This window comes from Lampetra fluviatilis, chromosome 2 (genome assembly GCF_964198595.1).
Source record: "Lampetra fluviatilis chromosome 2, kcLamFluv1.1, whole genome shotgun sequence".
NCBI lineage: Eukaryota > Metazoa > Chordata > Hyperoartia > Petromyzontiformes > Petromyzontidae > Lampetra > Lampetra fluviatilis.
Window position 1 is genome coordinate 11,018,189 of NC_136276.1, and position 23,828 is coordinate 11,042,016.

Consider the following 23,828-nt stretch of genomic DNA (forward strand, 5'->3'; position numbering starts at 1 on the left):
ATCATATCAGCAAATCACATATTGCCTCGGTGACTTCTCCGCCTTTTATGCCTGTAACACTCAAGATGTTTGGCCCTTTGGTGGAGAGCCCCATAAATTGATAATGCGGTGCTGTTGGCAAGGGCCAACAAGCCGCAGTTAGCGAAATAAATGGTGCTTTCGCAAGGCGGCCAGCAGAGAGCGTGAAAAACAACGTCCACTCCAGGGCAGAGTTTACGAGTGACGTGTGAGCACATTGAGGCTGTTGCGCGATTACTAAACGGGTCTTCACGTAACTCACCACACACACTCAGAGCGGATGTCGGCTCTGTGTTGAAACAGACAAGACACTCCCGCACGGAAATCGCCCGATGACTCGTACTTCTTGTAAATTTAATACTGTACAACAATGCAACATTCTTTCAATACCCCGTGCGCAGGGGCGGATTAAGGCAACGGGGCTTTGGGGGTTGCAAGCCCAGGGTCCTCCGCCAGCTGGAGTGCCTCCAGAGATGAAGTGAAAAGATATTTCATTTGCGAATGATGAATTTTATTTGTTGTTAGCCTTGTAAAAATAAATGTTATTTTTCTTCAACTTTGTTTTCCTTTTGAAAATATTACTGGGGGGGCTCACAGTACCTGTAGCCCAGGGGCCTATAACATCTTAATCCGGTCCTGCCCGTGCCCTGACTGGACATCTGTGGAAAATGAGCTTTTAGCTTTATAGCTCATGGGATTCCTCCAGTATAAATATTCTGATTCTGAACATCCTCCATGGGCCGATATTGTAAAATAGCTTCAGGCTGAATGTTTCCTACCGGCGTAAACAAATAAAATGAGTAATTAGAACGTATTTCGATGCATTCGGTTACACAGACGTGAGCATTTTTTTTGGCCACATTTTCGTTATCGGCTGGCTTATTACTTCCTTTGAGTCATTCTTTGACACGGTAAATTGATTGCCCCGCAAAAGAATGCCACTGGTGTCCTCCCTGCACAGGGAGCTGAAATGAGACGGATAACTCGCGTAATGGTAAGGTGGCACGGACATTCTCAAAGTGTCCTCCAAAAAAAGACACGTGTGTGCAGCAAACAAGTGCCCACACCGGCGATGCCTTTTATTACGCGCGTCGCATGCCGTTTAAAGCCCCGAAGCAGAAGCCACGGAAAGTCCCGTGCCCTGTGTAGGAAGCGGAAACGGCAGCCGTCACCGACGATAGCTGCACACTCAGGAAACGCACACATCCTGTGGAACAGTGGCAAGGGGTGCGTGAGCTTCACACGAAGTGAGACGAGGGCTGTCGCCACCGCCCGGCATGCGCGCTGTGTGCTTCGGCGTGGAAAGAGAAAGGGAGTTTGTTTCGGGAGACTTAGCCCACACAAACACGCGCGCACACTCAACCCATTTCGGTCATCTGGGCCAAAATTCCAACAGACCAACTGCTAATAAAGTTGTTGCGCAATTTTTTTTGTTTCTCCCCTTCTCCACACCCCCCCCCTCTCTTGTCGGGGAGTATTTTGACCACCAAACGGATGGGGGGAGCCGTGGGGAGCTGGCGCGTGGTGGAACAGAGAGCCGGCAGATTTTGATCACTAAATAGACAGCGACACCTGCGTCTAACATATACTTTACCCAGGACGGTCGCGCGTTTTTTTATCGCAGTCCACGGCGCTGTCAGTAAGTTTCTCTGTTGGGACGAAGTATAGAGTCGGGCAGCGCGTGTGATGCTGGACGGTTCACGGCCGGGGCAGACGCTCTCTCAAACTCTCGCTCCCACCCCCCCTACGACGACGACTACCCACCCCCTGCCGCTTGAGCAATGAGCAAGGAGCTCGCCCGGGCATGGAGCGCCGACTGCGAGCCGCTCGGGACTTTGCCCGAGGTCAGCGTCTTGCAGGTGGCCCCGGAGGATGAGGAGAAGGACGAGGGCGACGAGGACGTCAAGAGGCTCCACAACTTGGCGTACACAGTGGCCACGCTGCCGCGCAATCATAAACCCAAGGTGCGTGGCGAATTCATCCGGCGCTTCGGGACTGCAGAATTGCGCGCGTTCGTTCGGTGGCCGTGGAATCGATTGTGTGGATTACGTGGGTGGAAAAAACCCGATTTTTCCAGCGGCAGGCATCGGGTTTTTTCTTTAATACAATTAAACCCGATTTCGTGGGAATTAAAACCTGGTTTAATGAATACGAAACTCTGATAGGCTTAGGCTGCTTTCTTCGTCGGTGCTGCTATCGTACTCAGGGCCGTCGGGCACGGGGTAGTCGTAGAATGCGGCGGGCAGGTTGGTCTTGATGAACACGAGGAGCTTCTTCTCCACAATCGTGGGCGCCAGTGAGTTCCTTAGCTTGGAATGGATGAAGCCCATCGTTGAGAAGTGCGGTTCTGCAATTAGAACCAATTAAACCGGATTTCTCCCAATCTTAGATGATCGGGTTTAATATAAAAAGACAATTAAACCCGATTGTAAAAAAACCCGACTGTGCCACCCTTGGCGGATTACATTCACGCCGAGACGATCGCTGTATTTCAAGGTTGCCTCTGTGCATCTCACGGAGGAGCGCGGTGAAGGCGATGCGCGTGGCACGTGCGTGAACTCGCTCGCGAGAATTTCTGGGTTTACGAAAGTACGCCTGATTATTTATCTCAAATGGGTCGCAAGGGCATTGTGTGAACTGAATAATGCACATGCCCTGGGTGGCCTCAAGTGAACGTGCTCGGCAGTGGACTGCTTCGTCATTGTTCGGAGACAATGGGACATCAACTAACAAGCTCTCTCTCTCGGCTCTCCGGTAGAAGTCAGTTTTGAATTTCAAAAGGATTATTTTAGAGGTTAATTTACACTCATTGTTATCGTGCGCCATGGAAAGTGACTGTAGGATGAAGGCCTCCTCCCCGCCTTCATTATCTCTCACATCAATGAATGTGAATGATACATTTATTTCTATTAAACAGCCTAAAACAATTATACACACGTCGTGATCCGTAAAATGTAACACACTCCACTGCGATTTCAGGCGATTTCTGTGAAATTTCAGGCGATTGTAGCGAAATCGCCTGAAATGCTTCAGGCTGTTATGGAGAGGCCAACATTCAGGAAGTCAGCCTAGAAATATATGGGAGACTGCGTGGACATGTCTTGCGGACTGCCTGATAATTCGGAAAAGCCACTCACTGAAAATTCAATAAATTGTTCCCTAGCTGCCTGAAAGTAATGAATGTACATATTTCTTTCGATGTGCTACATATTTTCCAGACGACTGTATGTATGTCATATTTGTGCGCTAATTAGTGACAGCCAGACATGGAACAAGGTTGATTAATTGCGTTCGTGTATTCTGATGTTCTGTTGTTTTTACAAGCTAGCGTATACACATTCACATCACATGCAGTGAAAACACTGTTGTGGTTCATGTAATCGCAGCAAGCGGCGTGGCGTGACTTACTTGTGCCTGTGTGTTCTTCACAGAGTGTGATCACCCGTTGGAAAAACACATACCATGGATTAGCAGAATCTACAAGGTACAGTTTATTTTATTAACAATAAACGACAGTCCATTGTCAACGCCACTGCTAGATGAAGGCCTTCCCACGCCATGTCAGTCATGGGGGGGTTTTTGACCACACTTCACTGTGCAGGTAAATTTTGGGTTGGTGGAAAGTGAACCATGCCTGATTGAGATGTCACTCGTCACTAATGTTAGCTCTGGTCCGGGAATAAAACACAGATCGGCAGGCTCATGGTGCTGTGTGTTAACCACTGCTATTATTTCCTAGCATTTGTATAGAATTATAATTCAAATAAAGTGTGAGAAAATGCATATTTTGTTATGTTAAAGTAAGGTATTTAATGCATTATATTTGTGTCGAAAGAACATGTTGGCAGACATGATCGCATGGTGTATTAGTTTACCTAGAGCCTAACTTGTTTAAAACTTGACCAATATATCTTCGTCTTTTATTGAATTTCAGGCGTACAATCGCCATCGAGAAGGAGGATGATGAATCATACGGATTCGAACTGCAGGTCTGTTCCTTCCTAATTGCCCGCATTTCGCTTAGATAGATGCGCGCCCTTCAGATGCGTTCGCTTGAGATAAGCCGATTCCACTTTGGACTCGCCGAGAGGACAATTGAATAAATCCCACATGCTCTAGAGGCGCAGCTACCCACACTGCCCACGCTCCATTAGATCGGTGTCTCTTACCACTAATTAAGCTCCCACAGTCCAAAAATTGACCACTTAAGCGAGCCTCCTTGACACCGGCATCGGTAGGCTGGTAAAGCAAGTAACACGTGTCACAAGTATCTGTTAACTGGCATGTATGGACAGCAGGACGCTTCCTGGTCAGGTCCTGACAGGCGTGATGATGCACATACCTGTAAGCCAGAGCTTAGGAGGAGGCAAGGGTTTGTGAATCGCGCAGATTTGTGACTCCCAAACCCTCTTGGCTGTGAGATGGCCACGATTTGGCAGTAGAGAGAGTTGATTTGTGAACCTGCGTTAGTGTAAACTTTTGAGTTTTTCTCCCAAATGTGAAACACTCGTCAAAAAAGGAATTGGCCAAACATGTCATGAAAAAGTAAAACATTCAGTGAGACTTTCATGACCACATAAATGCTATTATTATTAGCTTCAGAAGGCTGGAGTTTATTAAAATCACTGCTCCATACATTTTGTCAGACGTTACATTTTTGGGGAGCCAATGCCAAAATCTTACATAGACCAACCATTGTTGCTCACGGTCAAGTTCTGACATTCGGGCAGTTCACTCAATGGTGCAGTGAGCGCTTGTGCTGTGACATTACCGGTCACTGGCCACCTACAATTTCCTGGTGTAATTTCCTCTGCGTGCAGACTTACGGGCTGCGCAACAGAGTGGTCAGTGAGCTGGAGATGTGCACCTATGTCTTCAAGGTGAAGGAAGAGGGCCCTGCTGAGCGCGCAGGGATGAAAGCAGGTGCTTCACTCTCTACATGGCACTCCACATGTGCAACATGTTTATGACTATAGTCAGGGCTCGATTTCTCACTCAACATTTTGCTATAAAAATGTTTAAATAAATAAAAATTGCAATGCTATGTAAATAAAAACAACAATTTGCTAAACCTTGGCCACAATATCTGGACTTGTCTTCCTATAACAATGCATAGATTTATGTGAATATGATTGTCGTTATGGTTGTACTTTATGAATCCCTAATCTCTGCCATGACATACTATGAAACAAGAAAAGGTAATTTAAAAAACAGAGCAATGTAATACAATACACTATTAGACATTGTAATAAATAAATAAATAGTGCATCCCACGTGTTAGTGAAATTTTTGTCTATTTTAGTCAGGAAATGGAAGGAAATTCTTTTCAAATTTAGATTTTTTTTTTTCTGGGGGGGGACCCCAGACCCCCTGGAAGATTTAGTCCCCCCCAATATTGATTCCATGGCTACGGCCTTGACGCATTATCACTAGAGTACATGGTAAACTTATCTGTAATAGTCCTATGTTATTGTCTCCTGTAATCGTATGAACATGTTTTTTATTATTAGATCAAAATAAAGTGAAATGGATGTGGTGTGCCAAAATAAGACTTGGAACAGCAATCTGGAGTGTTCAGACTGCAATGAAACTCTCACTATGTTACCTTCAGTGTTCCAAGCCTGTGTGTCTAGTAACTCGTGTTGGTATGCTGTGCCTTAGGTGACATCCTCATCACCATCAATGACTCAAACGTGGAAGGAATCCCTCATAAGGAAATTGTCGACATCATCCGAGAAGCTGGGAATTATTTAAGGTATGAACACTTGCATATAATCTGTTGCAAATGTATTTTGGACCAAAATGCCAAACACCGAAAAGCAATATCATGAATTTATATAGAAACATTTACATTCCTTTGTCAGTTCAATTCTGGATGGACTCCTTACCGCATTCTGGTAATGGGGGTTTGTTTCACCATACTTCACCATGATGGTCAGTTGTGGGTAAATGAAGCAGTTGAAAAGTAACCAGGACTGGTCATCCAATAAAGTGAAATACATTTTGTTCCTGCTGTGAGGATACAGAGCAACTTTTGTTTTTCCTTCATAATCCATTTCAGATATCACCCACTGGTAATAGCCATCAAATGAAGATAATGCAATAGGCACTGCACGATTTCTCCACCCGAAATGTAAAACAAACGACTAAAATGTAATTATGAATATTTTTTAAGGATTGAGGTTGAGTTTGGAACAATGGCCAGAAGAATGGAGCTGCAAACGCGCCTTCAGTACCTCAAGGTATACGAACGAATGTGTATACCTTGTGCATAAACCAGTTCGAGTTGATTCATGGTAAGTATCACCGGTGCTGGTTTTGACAATTGTGTTATTTTCTATTTTATCCAACAGCAAACAATGCATGAAAAGTGTAAGGAGTTACGGTCACTCCTCCACCAGGAGCAACGACTGGTCCACGGTAAGAATGCTTCCGTGGATAAAGTGTATGTGCTGGTATGGCCCGGTGTGTATAGGAAAAACACAGATGGTATGCCATACCAACAAGGTAATAAAAAAAACATCCTGGGTAAAAAGTTTAATGTTATTAAATAGGACAGATGTAAATGAATAGTTTTCAGGGTTGTACGGTGTGCCATTTGGCATGATGTCCAACATGCCAGGTCACCCTTGAATAAAACAGCTGTTCGCCTCCCACAGGCCTTACCTGTCTCAATAAAGTATCTCTCTAAAAGTCTCAATGCTGCACAATACGCGGCACATCCCAAAACACATCGCAGAGACATACAGAATCAGAATCTGCATTTATACTGGAGGCATCCGATTTCCAGTAGGGGTGGGTCAGCAAGCTGCATTAACAGCAATACAAGGTTACAAGAGGAAGATAGATCAAAGTGAAGCAGATCAATAGTAAATAGAGATATATAGCATGGATGTACAAATTGCACAAGTATCTACATTTTTGCAGGTTTGTAAGAACAAAATGTAAACTTGGACAAGGCACCAGAACAGCAATAACAACAATCCAAGACACTGTACAGCACTCAGGCAGTAGCTTAAAACTCACTTCGGTTCTGGACGGTTCATAGACCGAGTCGCTTGCTGAGTGTGTGCAGCCAGTGCCTGATAATGGTGCAAGACGCACGTGGGTTTGCGGAACACTCGACTTCCTGCATCATTGATTAGCACGGTACTAAATAAGTTCAACATACGTAATCTCCGACGTTATCAGTGCAGTGAGCGCCATGTTTAATGTACAGTGTCAATACACTCGACTACTAGTTTGGAGTGCACAATATATATTACATGCACCGTGTAGCATATAATGTATTTTATATGAATTAAAACACCAGTATGTTAAAACCACCAGAATAAGTTATGCAGCATATAATATATATTAAATTCACGAATATGATGTGTATTATATTGTACGTATGTTGAACTTCTTTCGCGCCGTACGTAGCCAACTGTGCTAATCGGAGGCGGGAAATTAATTATTACGAAATATTCAATTTCTTGCTCAAATGAGCATTGAGGTGATGCTCATTCTCCCGTATACAGAATCGAGCCAGTAGTGGAATTCCACGTTCCTATGGTGGGGGCAAGTCTAAACTATAGGCCAACAACTGTTGACTTCCCCACAAAGTGGTACTCAATTTTATCAACCACGGATATGAACCCCTACACTCTACGAATGCTCAGTGGACAGTGGCTGGTGTCATATTACCGGCATTAGGGTGTCCTCTGTAGTTTATATCACGTATATTCAATGCGAACACTGTTACATATAGATGTTTGTGCATAGAGGCAGCTGTTTCAAACTACTCACAACACCGGCTACAAACACTGGCAAGCGATTAATCAGAATATAATCTGTTGTCTTCGGATTAGTAATTACTGTGTGAATTTACATATATAGCAACAAAAAGTGGTCTACATAATATGGGCTGTTTGATGACACACGAGTTAATGAGGATCTCATTATTCAAATAAGTGGGAACTGAGCTTTCATAATTTAACACAGAGACTGCTTCAATCGCTTTGATCCAAAATTACACCTGTACCTTTTGAGGGATGAATAAGGAGGGCAATATCGTGTACCGTACTCGAATTCACTTGTAAAACAGTCTCTTTTCACTGAATGTTCAGCTAAAAGGGCCCATATACTTTAAGGTGTTTCTGTGATAATTGAGTCAAAACTTTTTTTATTTGTTAACACTGATGCCATGGTTGCTTTGCAGCATCTGGGTCATAATGTTCGGGAGCTTGCAGTTAATTACTTGGATGCTGCTGTGGTGTAATGGTTAGCACACTGGACTTGTCATCCAGGGGCTGCCGGCTCAATCTCCCGGCATCCAGTTGAAGCAATGGTGCAAGTTTTTTAATCCCCCTGCCACCCAGCAGTATAAATGGGTGCACCATGGTAATTAGTCGATCGGTAGGTCGTATGCGGTTAGTTAAAGTGTGGATATTCTTCCAAGATTACAGACCAGCTTGGCAGCGTGTGCACGAGGCTCTCTCGTGTTTCCTCTGCTGGAGGCTTTTTCACGAGCCGTTGGTGTCAGCAGCATTTGTCAAGGCTGCAACTGTTACACTTCGTACATTAAGTTCACTTCTTGGTTGTTTGCCACACAGGTCTCGTGGCGGAGGACGACAGCATGTTCGAGACGCTGAGCACATTGTACAGCCTCAACCCGCCGCTCTGCAGAAGCAAGCGCGCTGGCGCCCTGCTCTCCAGTATGAGCAGCCTGCCCAGCAACTGGGCCGTGATCGCCGAGGACTCGGACGAGGCCGTCTACACCACGTGCTTGTACGGCGGCCCCCAGGATGGCGGCGCCGGCAAGGATGGTGCCGGGGCAGCCGCGGCAATAGCAGGGTTGAGCTTCCTGGACCAGGGCAGTCGCCATCTGCGCATGTGCCGCAGCGAAATGGACCTCCAGCAGGTGCAGAGCCAAAGCCTGGCCGGCAGCATGAGCACACTCCCACGCAAGGGCAAGAAGTCTTCCCTCCGTAGGAGCCTCCGTCGCTTCATCCCAGGACTCAATAAAACTCTGGAGGAGGAACAAACTCCCTTTTGAAGGTCACTGGCTGTGGCATAGCTGTGAGGTGTGTAAGCTGGTGCAACTGGACTCGGGCCCATGGGCCGGAAGAGGAGGGGAAATTGGACAGGGGGCCCTATTTTACGTCTTGCAGCAGGGCCCATGCCAACCAGGCTATGTCTCTGGTCAATGGGCAGTCTTTAAATATAAAGGATATTACTGTTTCAGGAAAACTTTCCTTAAATGAAAAATGCCTTTGCCTTAAAATGTTTGGCACAATTTTTGACACCATGGGTGTTTTTTTTACGAAATAGAAAATTATTTTCTTATGCTATATTATTAATGTTGATTAAAGTACTTACATTTAAAAAAAGTACATTTTGCGTGCCAAAAACGTTTAATATTCCTAAGACTTTTACGTGCGCTTTTATCGTTACATTGAGAAGGTGCTGTTCCCTGGTGCTTTATGTGCATACAGTGCCATTAAAATGTGAGCGACAACCCCGTGTCTGCAAGTTTTCTCCTTGATAAGATCAGTGTGTGTGCCACCACATAGAAGCAGATTAGCGTTTCTTGCAAATTTCCCCTTATGAGTCAAATGCTAGAGTACGACTACAATATTTTTTTTTCTGAGAAAAACCTTATTCCCATTGACCTGGTATGGTTTTTGTTTGTAATTCCTGACATTTCTGTGGTTATTTTGTTTGGAGTATGACAATACTTTAACTGCTAATTTCAACACAAGTATGGCCATTATGCACACTGGACATATTTAATTTATGAATCTTATTGGCTGTTGAAAAATTTTAAAAGTAAAAATTTAAATGAATAAATTTGCGAAATTCACACTGTAAGCTGAAAAGGAGCGGCTCCATTTTAAAGGCCACATTCAGAAACGTTGCTTATTTAAAAGAATGTATTCAGATGCATATTTGTTTACTCCACTTAGGGTATACCACACAGAACTTCAGGTTTCTATTTGCAATATAAGGTACACTTGGCAAAAATGCAAGCTGAATACAAGGATCAGAATTTCAGCACTAAGGTTTAGCTCGGAGTTAAATTAAGTGGCATTAATCATGCTGCTCGACTTCCTTAGCTGTCGTCATCATAGAGACAGAATGTGCAATCTAGGTGGGATCAAGACGTTCGAGTTACTGGCTACTTTTTAAATCCTTTATATTATGTTCACTTGCTTGCTTGCTTGCGCGCTTACGACCGTGCAAATCTTTCGGTCGTTTTTTAACCCACTTCCCGTGATCCAATCGAGCTGACATATTGCACACAGACTCGTTGTGCGTGACAATTTATTTTCGTGAAAAAATGTTTTCCAAAATTTTCCACTTTTTAGGAAAATTTTTTTTTCATATTTAATTTAAAATACCAATGTGATAAAAATGAAACTCTTACTCAAGAAAAACAGAAATGAATAATAAAATAAAACCGATGCCACGCATATAAAGGATTTATAGTGAAAAACTTTGTTTTTACGGGTTAATTCTTTGCATTTTGCCCTTTGAAGCGTGTTCATAGGTCCCATCCTGAAGCTTTCAATGAAGGGATGTTACATCTGTTCCCTTGTTCATGACAAAGGCCTCCTGACTTTTTAAAAAAGTGGAACTACATAAAAAATTACTTAAAATCAAAGTTGTGTTTTTTCCATACAAAAGTTAACATTGCAGCATATTCTGTTAACAAAGCTGTCAATTATGCTGCCCCTTCATTGTATCTCGTGGTAGCGAGATGTTAACTACCTCTCCTGGTATACAGGAGTTCGATCGGTTCGATTCCAACCCTGACGCCGATATATTTGGCGTTTGCAGGTTCTCCCTGTGGTCACGTGAATATTTCTCCGGGTCCTTCGGTATTTCCCTCCACACTTAAAAGCGTGCATTTAGAGTACTTGCCTGCTCTACATTTACACATGGTAATCCGCTTTATTGGGCTATCATTTGTGGCCAGGTTGCTTCCGAACAATAAGGTGAACAAATTGTTCAGTTTGGATATACAGGACCTCCTTTGCCCATATGTTCCAACAAGGGTACATCAGTCTTGGCTGTTGTGCGTGCCGAGGTCACGCCTCTGTACGATGGGTGACCGGGCCTTTTTTCGTGTGCCCCCCCCCTCTCTGCGGAATTCACTTAAACTTTGACGTTCGCCCTGCTGACTCGCTTTATTCAAGTCGCGCCACGAACACACGCTTATTTTCAAGGGCTTTTTTTCTATTTCTTGAATCCTTTATTTGGAGGTCGGATTTTATTTGGTGCGAGCCTACGTGATAAATTCTGTACTTCCAAGTCGCATTATGGTAAAGTTGTATTACCAATGCATGGATCGTCTCGAACTGGCCACGCATTGTGCTGCACCGTACAGTAATTTGAAATAGCTTTTGCATATGGCACACACATGCCAGACCCTAACAAAGAAGCAGTTGAGTTAGAGACGTGCCCACACCCCCTCCAATCCCAATCCCTCCACCCCCCCCCTCCATCCGACTGCACATCCCACACCCGTCCCCGACACACACAAAAATTACAGGAAAAACTTGGCAAAAGCGGTGTATTGTGCTGACATTGGGTGGGGTGCATTGGAACAACACAGTGAAGCAGAACCACATCCCCACACCCGCTTGTGCAAGCTAAACACTAACACGCGCACTGTAAAAGCGAGGCCGTGTTCCGTTGGGAAAAGTTCAAACTTTGTGAAATGCATGAGAGCCGCGCATTCACAGTTCTGTTTCCCCAGTCGGTGAACACAAACGTGGCATTTTCATGTTGCCAGTGATATTTTTCATGAATACATGAAAACCGCGTGGGACTGTGGAATCTGGCTCCCGTTGGGTTGTGCACGAACCTCCCTTATTTGCTTATTTATTTACCAAGTATTTCCTGAGATGTATTTGATGACTCCGAAGTACTGTACTGAAGTGGTACATTTTGAGCCGCAATAGTTTCTACTTCCTGCTTGATTGAGTAGTGGAACGTGTGAACAAGTTTTACAGTGCCAGGCTTTCACATATGCACCTCCGATTAGCACGATTGGCTACGTACGGTGCGAAAGAAGTTCAACAGAGATATGTTTATGAAAAAATGTATTTTACCATAAAAGACCACAAATTATTTAAAATTACCAAAGTCATTCTTTTTTTTAGAGATATATATGCTCATCTCTACTGGTTGGAAGTGTGTCATCTGAAATTGCGTGTTTTTCATTGGCAGTTTTTTTTTAAATTGTATTTCACTTATAAGCCACCAGAATAATGCCCTATCATGTTCACTGTGTACTTCATTAATTAAATAATTGTTTTTTACAACTCTAATAATAAAGTACAGCCCTTTGTTATTCCCACTACTGGATGAAAGCCTCCCCTGCCTTCTCGGCCAGAGGGTTTATTTGACCATACTTCACTACGCTGGTCAATGCGCGTTTATGATGCTGGTCAGTACAGGTTCGTGAATGGGTTCAGAATGATTCAGATATCACTCGCTACTGATGTTAGCTGTGGCCAGAATTTGAGCTCAATAGGTCACAAAGTTCAGAGTGCATTGTACTAACAGCTCATCCATTGTGCCAGCCAACTGCATTCTCTACCAATTTTGCTTTTTCATTCGATATGTTTATCTTATTTAATGAACAAAATGATGGCCATAAAATATGATTTTGGGGAGCAGTAGCACAGTGGTTAGCACACTTCACTATGAGTCTGGCAAGCCGAGGTCAATTCCTAGCCACGGCTAACATCGGTAGAGAGTAATATATCAACTGTTCTATCGCCATTCACAAACCTGCACTGACTAGCATGGTGAAGTATGGTCAAACTCACACAGCAGAGATGCCTTCATCTGGGCATAGACTGCATAGGTCTATAAATGACTAATATTCATTTAATATTCTTCACCTAAAACCAACCCTGCCTTCTTAACTGATCAACTTTGGTGATGAGACCCAGAGTGTCAAAACCGGTCCAGTTTAGTTGCGTAAACAAACGCTGCTGGATAACATTGGTCTGGAAATCCGATATGTAAAATGAATAAAACACGGTACAGTGTTTGTAGTGGGAGACAGAACGGAGGTCGACTGGTATGGTATCACCCATAATGATCCACGACAACAACGCAAAAACTGAGTTTTAACAACAACAACAAACACGTTTGGGAGCAGACGAAGGCGCATCCACCACACACACACCGGAGACGATGCCGGCCGTTATGCCCCCATTTAAGATCGAGATCTGTGTCGACACATTTTTCCACTGCAGTCGAGCAGCATTAGTGAGCAACTTGACACACACACGCGCACGCGCCAGTGTGACACCTCGCTAGCCCAATGAGGTGACCGTGCACATTCAGAGCATGGCTCGTTGCCGGTCTTTCACAATGCCGCCTGATGTGGCCAGCTATGGCAGCTGTACACGACTGAGAAGGCGTTTGTCCTCCCATGCTGCCAGTGCAGCCATGTTTGTCCACAACAAGGTTTGTATTTTGGCACAGCTGACTGGGGTCCCGACTCTGATCCTACCATCTGTTATCAGCCCAGAGCTCCACAGCCAACGTTGTTTACATTTTATGGACACTCCAATGCTAACATTTACGCAGCAAGATAACCCAGCTGCGCCCTTTTTTATATGAACCAAATCGTGAGGGGAAAGTAAACACGTTAAAATCCGTTATAATTCATGTTGGCTAGATGGCGCTGTTGGTAGAGGTATCCACTCGCAGGGCAATAGTAATCCAGTGTTCGTATGGCTGATGTTGATGTTGAGCAACAACTACAATTTCACATTGAGGTGGTTGAGGCAGATAATTGCGTCAGGGGTAGCGGGAGTTTATGGCTGTGATGTCTCCTTCGTATTCGAGAATCGGACATTTGAGTAATCAATAATTGATGGAGGGTCACCTCGACCATGATACCTCCAGAAATGATTAAGTACCACTTTGTGGGAAGCCACCAGTCGTCACCTCACGGATACATTGGTCAAGGGGGGTCTGGAATTTGCACCACTGCCTAATGGCTGTTGAGGGACCCACCCCACCCCACTGATCATTAGAGTCGTTAGGCACCTTGACTGGAAATCGTAATGAAACATTGTAATAATGTATAAGGAATGACCACCAATGAGATCAACTCGTTTTCATGAGAAATCACGAGACCATAATGGATGGCTTTGACTTGGGCAAGACCTTCATTCAGCAGTGGATAAAGCGTGACTGGAGTTATATATATGCATTAATGCAGTTCTTTAAAATGGAGCGTTTTTCTTCATGGGCAAATGAACCGAACCGTGATTTTTGTGACTGTCTTCATGGCAGTGTTTTGCTGGTTTGGCAAAAATACAAATAAAGCAACGTTTGTTTTCTCCTGATAACATTTATGTGATCACGTGTTAAAACTGTTCACACATGGATTACTTATTTGTTCAATTATTTGTCCGAGCCTATGCCGCACCCCACGTGTTAGGCCTGAACCCCAACCCTAATTGTAATACAGTCGAATTCAATTAACCCCCCCCCCCCGTTCTCATGACGTCATATAATTAAGAGACGTCCACTACTTACGAACATGTTTTGTTCCCGAGACCCGTTCGTAAGTCGAGCGGTTCATAAGTTAGAACACAAAAATATCCTGTATTTAAATGCCCATACGATCAGTGCGATGAAATAAGTTAGGGTTGAACAGAAAAGGGAAGCATTGTGAAACTTATGAATAATAATAATAAATACTATTATATAAGCACACAACTTTATCTATCTGTGATGAACGCTGCACTTTCCGTCGTTTTCATGCAGGGGGCGCTGCAAACCTACGCGCCCCCTGTATGAACAACGGAGGCGCAGGGACAGACGTTCGATTACGTTGGAATTGATCTGCAGACGGCGGTCTTCTCGCACGGCCAGCAGCTCTATGTCGCCTTATCTCGATCCCGCAATCCCAAACAGGTGAAAGTCTGCATCGAACCGAACCCCCAGCAAGGCCATCTACTTAACGAGAAGTAAAAATTTACATAAAGTAACATGAATAGAAGAAAATCTGTTTTATTTTCACTTACCTTGAGCCCTGATGCTGGCTTGCTTGTTGGCAGGGGTGCAAAAGAGTCACCACAATTGCGGTAACACACACACGGGGCACGTGCACACACACACACAAGGCATACACGTGAGCGCACACACAAACACTCACTCCCAGCACGAGGTTGACTCATTACATTTCACAGAGCATCGCTCCGCTGGACAAAGTTCCGCAATTCAGTTTTCAAGCGTGATTTCGCATTTTAAGTCGATGTAAAAAAAAGAGGAAACCGATTCGTAAGTGCGGGTGTTCGTAAGTCGATGTGTTCGTAAGTCGAGGACGACATGCGCTGAAAATTATCGGCCCTGCCCACTGAGCAAATACTGCCCTCTTGTGGTAAAATTATTTTATCTCACAAGGAATATTTCCAGATTATATAATAGATGAAACTCAACATGTTCGTCAACGACACTGCTTTAAAATGGGTAAAATTGCATGAAATGCAGGTGACTTTTTGGGTAATGGCCCTTTTTCATGTGCTATGGAGAAGTGTTATTGGCTAATATGTCGCCTATCATATACATTTTCCTTTTAAGGCACTGTTATTGATGCAAATGTTGAGTGTTTTTGTTATTTGTGCTTGTGCACCATGACCAGCGTAGGACCTTCAAATAATTAGCTTTACATAGCAGCTACTTAGGTTCGACTGCCATAAGTTTACATTGTATTATCATCTTGAAGGATTTTCTTTTCCTTCCAGGGAAATTGAGTGTTGGATTGAGGGTTAATTTAATTGACATTTTGGCAATGTGTTTTTTCTTATCTTTATTTTATCAAGCAAATTTAACACAATGTAAACGTTTATATTGTTTTAGCAATCATAAGTGTGGTTGCGTATAACATACAAGGAATAGGCATTTAACACGATGACCATGCCCTTGCTCGTGGTACCACGGAGTCTTCCCTAAAGATAAATGCGTTATGGCATTGCTAGGCACTGCCTGGATTCAAACCATCAAACACAGGCACCAACTAGCTCAGTGGCAACTGCGCTTACGATAACACTATTAAGCCAAATATGCAAACACGAAGCTACTCACCTGACTTACATACGCACTTTAAATGTATGGGAAATACGCATCAGAAATATGTAGAGTGAAACACAGCACACTAAATTGCTCCTATCTCAAAAAGCTTAGCTATTGACTGTACAGGGTTGACTGTGCCCTTGCAATGCCCCTGTTGCTGTAATTGCGAGTTAAATCATTGGAACTGAACACGGAAATCCTATTCAGCACTGAGTGCTTTGCACAGCAACAGGGAAAATTTATTAAGTAATCTTTGACGCCATTGGAACTGGAGTACGCCCTTGGTCAAAAGAGGAGCGAGATCTATTATGCGCAACTGATGAATAAAAAAAATGTGTTTTCAAAACGATAGGTTTTCTTAAACAGGTAATCATAAAAACAAGGGTAGTGCACATTCAATCAGAAGTTAAGTGTTACACTTTAATAAAATGGAGGTTTGCAGCTCAATCCATAGAGACAGGTTTAATGAACTAAGCCTATTATATTACCATGGTGACACGGGTTTTAACAAAGTGTAGGCATGCTTTTTGCTGATTTCCCAAAACACAACCATAACCACAATGCGTACTTGTGACATTTTCCACGTAAGACATTTTTTACAGCTGTTAAAAGACAGCCTCACAATGCACATGCTGACGCACATTTCAATATTCTGTCAAAACTACATTCAATCTCAACTGTTAACATTACTGTTAACATTATTAGTAATACTATTAATGACGGTGACAGACTTAAATGAGTGTGGTAGATCAAATTAATACATTATTTATGAATGTGTCTATGTTTTTGATGTATTAAACAAGAGGAATGTGTGTGTGTGTAAATGATTGCAATGTAGTGTACGAGGTACAAGTTTCTCCGCCTTAGCGACACAATAGCAAACCCCTTTAAGAAGGCTTAGGAGTCATATGAGGCAGTTTTTTTCCAGTGTCCCCCGGTAAGCACCAACCACAAAGCACGGCATTCAATTACTAAGCCGCGGGTTGAAGTGCCAGAGATTTCGTTGATTCGTTTCAATGAATTTTCAAGAGCGCCATGCCAGAGTGATCAGGAGAGAAAAAAGTGCTTTCCGCATTACTCTGAGCTCTAATCTTTGCATCTGATTTAGGCACACGGGGCCCCTCGAGTGGACACTCCGAATGCCAAACAGCCGGACAATTACTGCTGCAATGCTTCAATAGCCGATCAAGTTCAACGCTAGATAAATTTTATAAAAAATTGTTTAAAAAAGCACAACCCCCCCTCCCCCCACCACCAACCTCCCTGAGTTATACTCCTTGCTAAGCGACCATCCAAGCGCCCAGGACGAAGTGCATCGAAATAGTAAGTGAATCAGAGAAAAACAAAGTGAATATTCCTGCTTTGTTTTTACTACTGTGGCAAGGTAGGTGACTTGTTACCCTGAGTCGTATTTCTCCGTCTGTACGTCAATCACAGGACATGGCAGCGAATAATGCAGCAGAGGCGAAAGACGCAGACGCGATCATCACCTCCACCAATGGCAGCTCGCAGGACGGCAAAGGCTCACTGATGGAGGGGAGAGAAGAGATGGGAGAGGATGTCTGTGAGGAGTCATCGCCGCTCGACAGCTGCACTCCGGAGAATGGTGTCAGTCAGACGGAGGAAGCTCGGCAGGGAGACAAACGTGAAGCTGACGGCGAGAAAACGCATGCAGACGAGCCGGCAAGCATTCCGCCTCGGTCCGAACAAGCAGGTAAGGCGTTTAGCTTTCTCTATGCGTAAGCAACGTGACCCATCTTCTTGGCTCTTTCGGTAAAGTCGCGTAGAAGGGAAATAATAAAATAATAAAAATAAAACATATATAAAAAATAATTCTCACGACGTTTCGGCCACAACGCAAGCAGCCGTCCTCAGGTGAAGAACAGGTCTGTCGGAAAGACAGCGTGACCCAATTACCAAAAACTTAAATAAATAAACGGATAGTTTTCATTGCAAAAGAAACAAACAATTGTTTGGATTAAAGTCATGCAGTGTCTGAAACTGGAACGCAGCTGATTAGATTTACAATTTTGTTGATTTGTCACAATACACACACCATAAATGACACTTGTCCGATAAGATTTGTACAGCATTCAACTGATGTATGCTGGAGGACTGGTTATATTATATTTGTCTATGTATATAAGACTCAATTCCCAACACACCGCAAATTCCTGTCATATATCCAGGGGGCAACTTAATGATTTTACTGAAAATGACATGTTATGCTCCATGCTTTACACACACATATGCTTTGACGCATACTGTGTCAGATTTCTGTTTGTTTTTAGTTGCCGTTCCTTGATATATCGTGTAATTAAAAGAGCTAGAATCTTTATCTGAGTTCAGATCAATTACCATCACCTGCGACTCAGTGTGAACAATGGAGTACAATTATAATCAGAAAAGAGTGTGTGGTTTTAAAACCTTCTGATGAAAATTACATGAATATCGAAGTCTAAATATACATTTTTGGATATTTTCAAATGAAAAGTGTCAGCGTGAACAAAGGCTCAGTAACCCCATATACATATTTTTCATCGATATGGTATCACTGAAATTTGTTAATAATTAATGCATGAACGTACATATTAATCCATGGTGGAGTGATGATGCAGTAGTTAACGTGTCATACAATGAACCCAGTGACATGAGTTCAATTCCCCGCCATGGCTAATATCAACGCTGACTAAAATCTGACTTGGTCCGGGTCATCCACTTCACTAACACGCCCACGATGACGTACAGCCAAACAAATCCCACGATTGAGAGGGGGCCTTCATCCAGCAGTGTATTGACGAAGGGGTGTTCATTATCATGTTTTTTTTTCTTCATCTAACAACCTCGCGTGTACACTCTCTTTCAGAGGAAGGTAATCCGTTTTCGAACAGAGCAACTCAAAATCCATCTTCCATTTGTGATGTTGACTCTTTTGTCCTTGGCTTTATGTCTGTGATCCAAATTGCAACCTCTGATAGTGCACAGCCACTGACACTGACAATCCCCAACCAGTTCATACAGGACATATATGTTATTCCAAGACCCTTCACATTGTCACAGCATTGCTCTATAATATTCGAACATCATCCGCTATTAGCTTTAGCAATGCTCTGCACGGGAGGCAAATTTCTTGGTTCACTGATTTGATGACAAATACTTTTAAGTGTTTCGCATTGGAAAATTACAAACTTTGGCTGACACTGCCCCCACAAGTGAAACCAACCTCTTGGGCTGTAAGTTGTGGGGGCCCAAATTGAAACATTGACTCAACTATATTTATGCCAAATATACATTTTCCTGCCATTACAGATCATTATTAGAATTTGCATCAGTTACTCGGTCACATGCTGTGAAAACATCCCCAAAATGCACCCGTCATATGGCCAGCTCTGCAGGGTTCAGCCTGGTTAGTTTGTTTGCTATGGATACCAGGTTGTCATAGGCAGCTGCGAGGCTGTGATAGTGGTGGACAGCAGAGGGGAGTGCATACAAATCCATCGTTTGTACTGTGATTGCGTGCGCCCCACCTTGGTCAACCCGCACTGGCGAGGGAAGTGAAGTTGAAAGTAAGTGACCCCCCCACGGCCTGCATGGCGTGGGGAGGCCCTCTCGTAGCAGTGGATTGACATGTGTGGGTTTTTGGTATAGTTTAGCAGTGGTGAATCATTGTGTTCAATAACGCAAGTCATAACATTTACCGTGGTCACCTACCAGATCAGGCGGTTGCTGTGGAAACAGGTGAAGGGGAGACCACTGAGGCAGAAGAGAGCCCCAGTTCAGATCAATCAGTCTCCGTGCAAGCGGAGGAGGAGGAGGTGGTGCCACCGCAGTGCGATTCTCCCAGCGATGCCAACCGTGCCGACTATGCGCCAGATGCGGTGCCGCCTACAGCAAAGCCCCGCAGCCCATCCATTGGGTTTCCAGTCGAGGCTCGACGGAGAGACGTGGCCAAGTGCTCGTACAACATGTACAACACCGTCTCCTACAGGAACATCCGCAAGGGCAACACCCGACAGCGCATCGATGAGTTTGAGTCCATGATGTACACCAACTAGCGTCGTGAGCACGCTGCAGTAGAATTAAGTTGTGTTTCCAACTGTGTAGCTAGTGAGCTAAGCACTGGTGAATTGCCGCAAAGATGTTTACTTTGAAAAAAAAATTTTTTGCCAAGATTGGATTTTTTTTTAAGAAGTGTGAAAATTTTAAGATTATGCCAATTTCACAGGAATTTGAGCTGATTAGTGACCGCCGCTAACTGTACTTTGCAATGGAAAGTGGAAGAATGAGATATATAATGCATTTGCAACAAGGCACCAGAGTATTTAGTAGAATGGATGTGTTATTAAATGAATATATTCCAAGATGTTTGTGGATAAATATGCTTCTATCAACTGATATATTGATGTAAAGAACATATGAATCTGTTCTACATTTCTATAGTGCCTCTTTTAGATTATCATATTTTAATCATCTACAAACAAAAACATTTATGAGATGATGATTACATCTGGATGGTAGGCCTACTACAAGATAACGTTTTACATAGAAGACAATATTTGGTGTTTCAAATGTGTTAGTTTGTGTTATTTTAATAACATAATTGTTGTGTTGTTTTTCTGTGATGTGTTTAAAATGAACAAAATAAAAATGTGCTTTAAAAAGAAAAACAGTGAAGTTGCTTCCTATTGTGGGATTTAATAACATGCACCACACTGCATACCGTTATCGCGATTCATGATCAATCCACCGCTGCATTATGGCCCTCCCCAAGCTGTGTACTTTCGCTAAGTTGTCCCCACCTGAAGAAGGATGCTTGTGTTGCGCCCGAAACGTCGTGATTTAATTTCTTTTAATTTTTTACCTACGTGAATTTACCGAAAAAACCAAAGAGTACCTCCCCAAGCTACCGACATCTTTCACGATCCTGCAATGTGAGAATCTACCGGGCAAACTGCACACGAGCTGACTGCATCACTCCCCCTTCTCAGCGAATGTCTTGCGTGACTTTACCGAAAGAATCAAAGAATATGGAACGGCGTTCTGTTCATTTTGCTTCCACCCTGTCACTACTTTTAACCATCGGCCATCCATCCCCTCTCGTGGCATGCCCTGCCCAAGTCCATACCTTTCTCAGCAGTTTGAATTTCCTTCAACGTTGGGTGTGTTCTCTAATCTGTGAAAAAGAGCTTCATAGCTCATCGTATTTCTCCATTATAAATACATATTCTGATTCTGAATCCTTGTGACAAACGAACAGGCCATACAGCGGCAGTTACTTACTGCATTCCTCACAATCTACACAGTACGCAAAATCCACACACTTGCACATCTGTCATAAAAATCCAATGCGGATTAACATAGCATCTGCGTGCGACTGCATCTCAAAACTGCGAAGAAACATTTCCCCAATGCGAAGAAACAAGTGGGGTAAACGAGTCGTTTACGGGCAGAGGAAACGTGGAAGGTCTTGAGCCTGGACTTGAACGGGGCCGGGGACAGTCAACAGCACTGATAGCTTGTGGAAGGGAGTCCAGTATCGTCTGCTATAGAGTACACACACGGCACAAGAGACGGCATTGGGGAAATGTTATTTGGTGGCGTAAAAAGTAAACAAGTATCCAAGGGGCCGTCCATAAATGAAGTCACGCACCTGGGGGGGGGGGGGGGTCAGACATTTGTGACGATGTGTGACGAGGGGGGGGTTTGAGAAATGTGACGTCACATCAAAATGTGCAACTTTAAATAAATATAGACAACACGTTCTACTTAATGAAAGACTTTTTTATATAAATATTTTCTCCTACAACATCAGAGTGCAGCGCCACATTAAATACGCACTACAATGGCAATAGTTGAAAGCGATTTGAAGCATGTTTTCATTTGGGGGGGGGGGCAGAGCTTTGTGACGTCATATTTGAGGGGTGGTCTGACTTTTTGTGACGCCGTGTGACGAGGGGGGGGGGTCAAAAATCGTCCAAAATCGCGTGACGTCATTTATGGACGGCCCCCAAGCCCGAAGGAAGGGTACATATCCGTTCTGGCTGTTCTGACCAGTGGCACAAATTGCACACCCACACGGCAGGCAACGCGGCTCTGTTCGACAGGAGTGAGTTCTCACAAAGTGACGTTGCATTTCTATCCATCCTGGAGGTACGATGGAATCAGTCGACTGACTGGGATTTGAACCTCACAACCTTCAGATTGCGATTCGGGAAAGTTGCCAATTGTGCCACCTTCATAATCAACGTTTTTGGGTTAGATCGCGTTATTTATAAATGTGTCGGAACCCTCCACCACCCGACACGGCCAATCAGCAAAACAGTGTCACGTTGACAAAAGACAAATAGTTCACTACTTTTGCCCACCGATGTGTTGAAGCGTGAAACCACAACATTTACAATTTTTGAGGACGACGTTTCGCTGGTAATTGCATCCAGCATCATAGGGCAATTCGCCATTCTTCTGGATCACTTATGATGCTGGATGCAATTACCAGCGAAACGTCGTACTCAAAAATTGTAAATGTTGTGGTTTCACGCTTCAACACACCGGTGGGCTAGAGTAGTGAACTATTTGTCTTTTGTCAACGTGACACTTTTTTGCTGATTGGCCGTGTCGGGTGGTGGAGGGTTACGACACATTTATAAATAACGCGATCTAACCCAAAAACGTTTATTATGAATCCTATTGGTCACGAAAGCCTACGCTTTAAATTGTGCCACCTTTCTGGGTCACTTAACGCGGAGCTGTCAAAACGCAGCAGCCGACCAAACACAGTGCAGCAGTGGCTCCAGGCTGAGTCGGCAACAATCGGCCTCCAGTTTTCCAATTACAGGTGGACTCGTCGAGAAACATAAATGCGCTGACAATGACTTAATCATCAAGGCTTTATCTTTGTAGCCATACTATGGATCTTAGCATAGCTACAAACACCTACGCGATCAATTAACCGAGGTGATGTCAGAACCGTCATCCTTCCCCCGCACCTCCGATTAGCACGGTTGGCTGCCTACGTTGCGAAAGAAGTTCAACATACAGTACATATGTAGAGGAGTAAAATGGGGACGTGACGTCAGGTGTGCCGTTCAGTGCGATGACGTCACGTCTCCTAGGGTACTTAAGGGATACCCCGTGACGTAAGCGGGGTCACTGTGGGAACGGGTAGAGTAAGCAGCGTGAAGAGGGAACCAGGGGTAGAGAGAGGGATCGAATAGTGAGTCTCAGGAGAAGCCGGTGGTAGCCGTAGAGGTGCTTCTCTCTCCGCTCGGTGGAGTCGGCAGAGTCCACGATCCGACATGAGAGAGAGAGACCGGAGCTAGCCGGCAGGGACCCTGACTCAGAGTAGGACCCCTAGCCCCTGGGAGTTGTGTACCCTGCTGTGTAATATTGATGAGCTTTAACAAACCCTGGCGAAAGCCCTTAACTTATCTTCGTCTCCGAGTGCGTCCGTGGGAACTACTCAACACATATAATAAGCTCGCACAGAGACCAATGAGCTCACGTAGAGCCACTGAGAGACTGGGATGCACTGGCGATGACTTCATTATCAACACCAGATGGACGCACACAGCCCATGCAGCGTCCCGGGAGAACTGGTCACCTGAGAGCCCAGCACTGTTGGATCATCGCCATTATCACCACCACACGTCGCCTTCCTTGTTTTGCAACTATCAATTATTCCACCTGCACGCGTTTTCGCCTGGGAATAGAAACCCCCC

The 23,828-nt window shown here is 44.0% G+C and overlaps 3 protein-coding genes across 3 annotated transcripts in view; 2 read left to right on the plus strand and 1 right to left on the minus strand.

The window, feature by feature from the left end:
• The window catches only part of LOC144942316 (sugar transporter SWEET1-like), a 31,691-nt gene extending 14,092 nt beyond the window's left edge, over positions 1-17,599 (minus strand). Inside the window, exons 1-2 of the mRNA XM_078869114.1 lie at positions 17,511-17,599; positions 15,063-15,080 (exon numbers count right to left, since the gene is read on the minus strand). The gene's annotated coding sequence lies outside the window, so the exon portion shown is untranslated. The remainder of the gene's footprint in view (positions 1-15,062; positions 15,081-17,510) is intronic.
• LOC144942309 (general receptor for phosphoinositides 1-associated scaffold protein-like) lies at positions 1,194-9,517 on the plus strand. Its single transcript, XM_078869093.1, has 8 exons — positions 1,194-1,982; positions 3,450-3,502; positions 3,953-4,007; positions 4,839-4,941; positions 5,680-5,773; positions 6,194-6,260; positions 6,372-6,438; positions 8,613-9,517. The coding sequence occupies exons 1-8, from the start codon at positions 1,800-1,802 to the stop codon at positions 9,053-9,055; spliced, it is 1,065 nt and encodes a 354-aa protein (XP_078725219.1). The 5' UTR covers positions 1,194-1,799; the 3' UTR covers positions 9,056-9,517.
• Positions 17,109-20,756, plus strand: ERMN (ermin). Its single transcript, XM_078869130.1, has 3 exons — positions 17,109-17,433; positions 17,548-17,824; positions 19,825-20,756. Exons 2-3 carry the CDS (start codon positions 17,551-17,553, stop codon positions 20,163-20,165), a joined length of 615 nt encoding a protein of 204 aa, XP_078725256.1. The 5' UTR covers positions 17,109-17,433; positions 17,548-17,550; the 3' UTR covers positions 20,166-20,756.
• The last annotated feature ends 3,072 nt before the right edge of the window (positions 20,757-23,828 follow it).

Excerpts from the sequence above, each read along its gene's own strand:
- LOC144942309 (XM_078869093.1), top strand. The coding sequence starts at position 1,800 with ATGAGCAAGGAGCTCGCCCGGGCATGGAGCGCCGACTGCGAGCCGCTC. Across the intron at positions 3,503-3,952 it reads GGATTAGCAGAATCTACAAG|GCGTACAATCGCCATCGAGA; the intron begins GTACAGTTTATT and ends ATTGAATTTCAG. Across the intron at positions 6,439-8,612 it reads GGAGCAACGACTGGTCCACG|GTCTCGTGGCGGAGGACGAC; the intron begins GTAAGAATGCTT and ends TTTGCCACACAG.
- ERMN (XM_078869130.1), top strand. The coding sequence starts at position 17,551 with ATGGCAGCGAATAATGCAGCAGAGGCGAAAGACGCAGACGCGATCATC. Across the intron at positions 17,825-19,824 it reads GCCTCGGTCCGAACAAGCAG|ATCAGGCGGTTGCTGTGGAA; the intron begins GTAAGGCGTTTA and ends GTCACCTACCAG.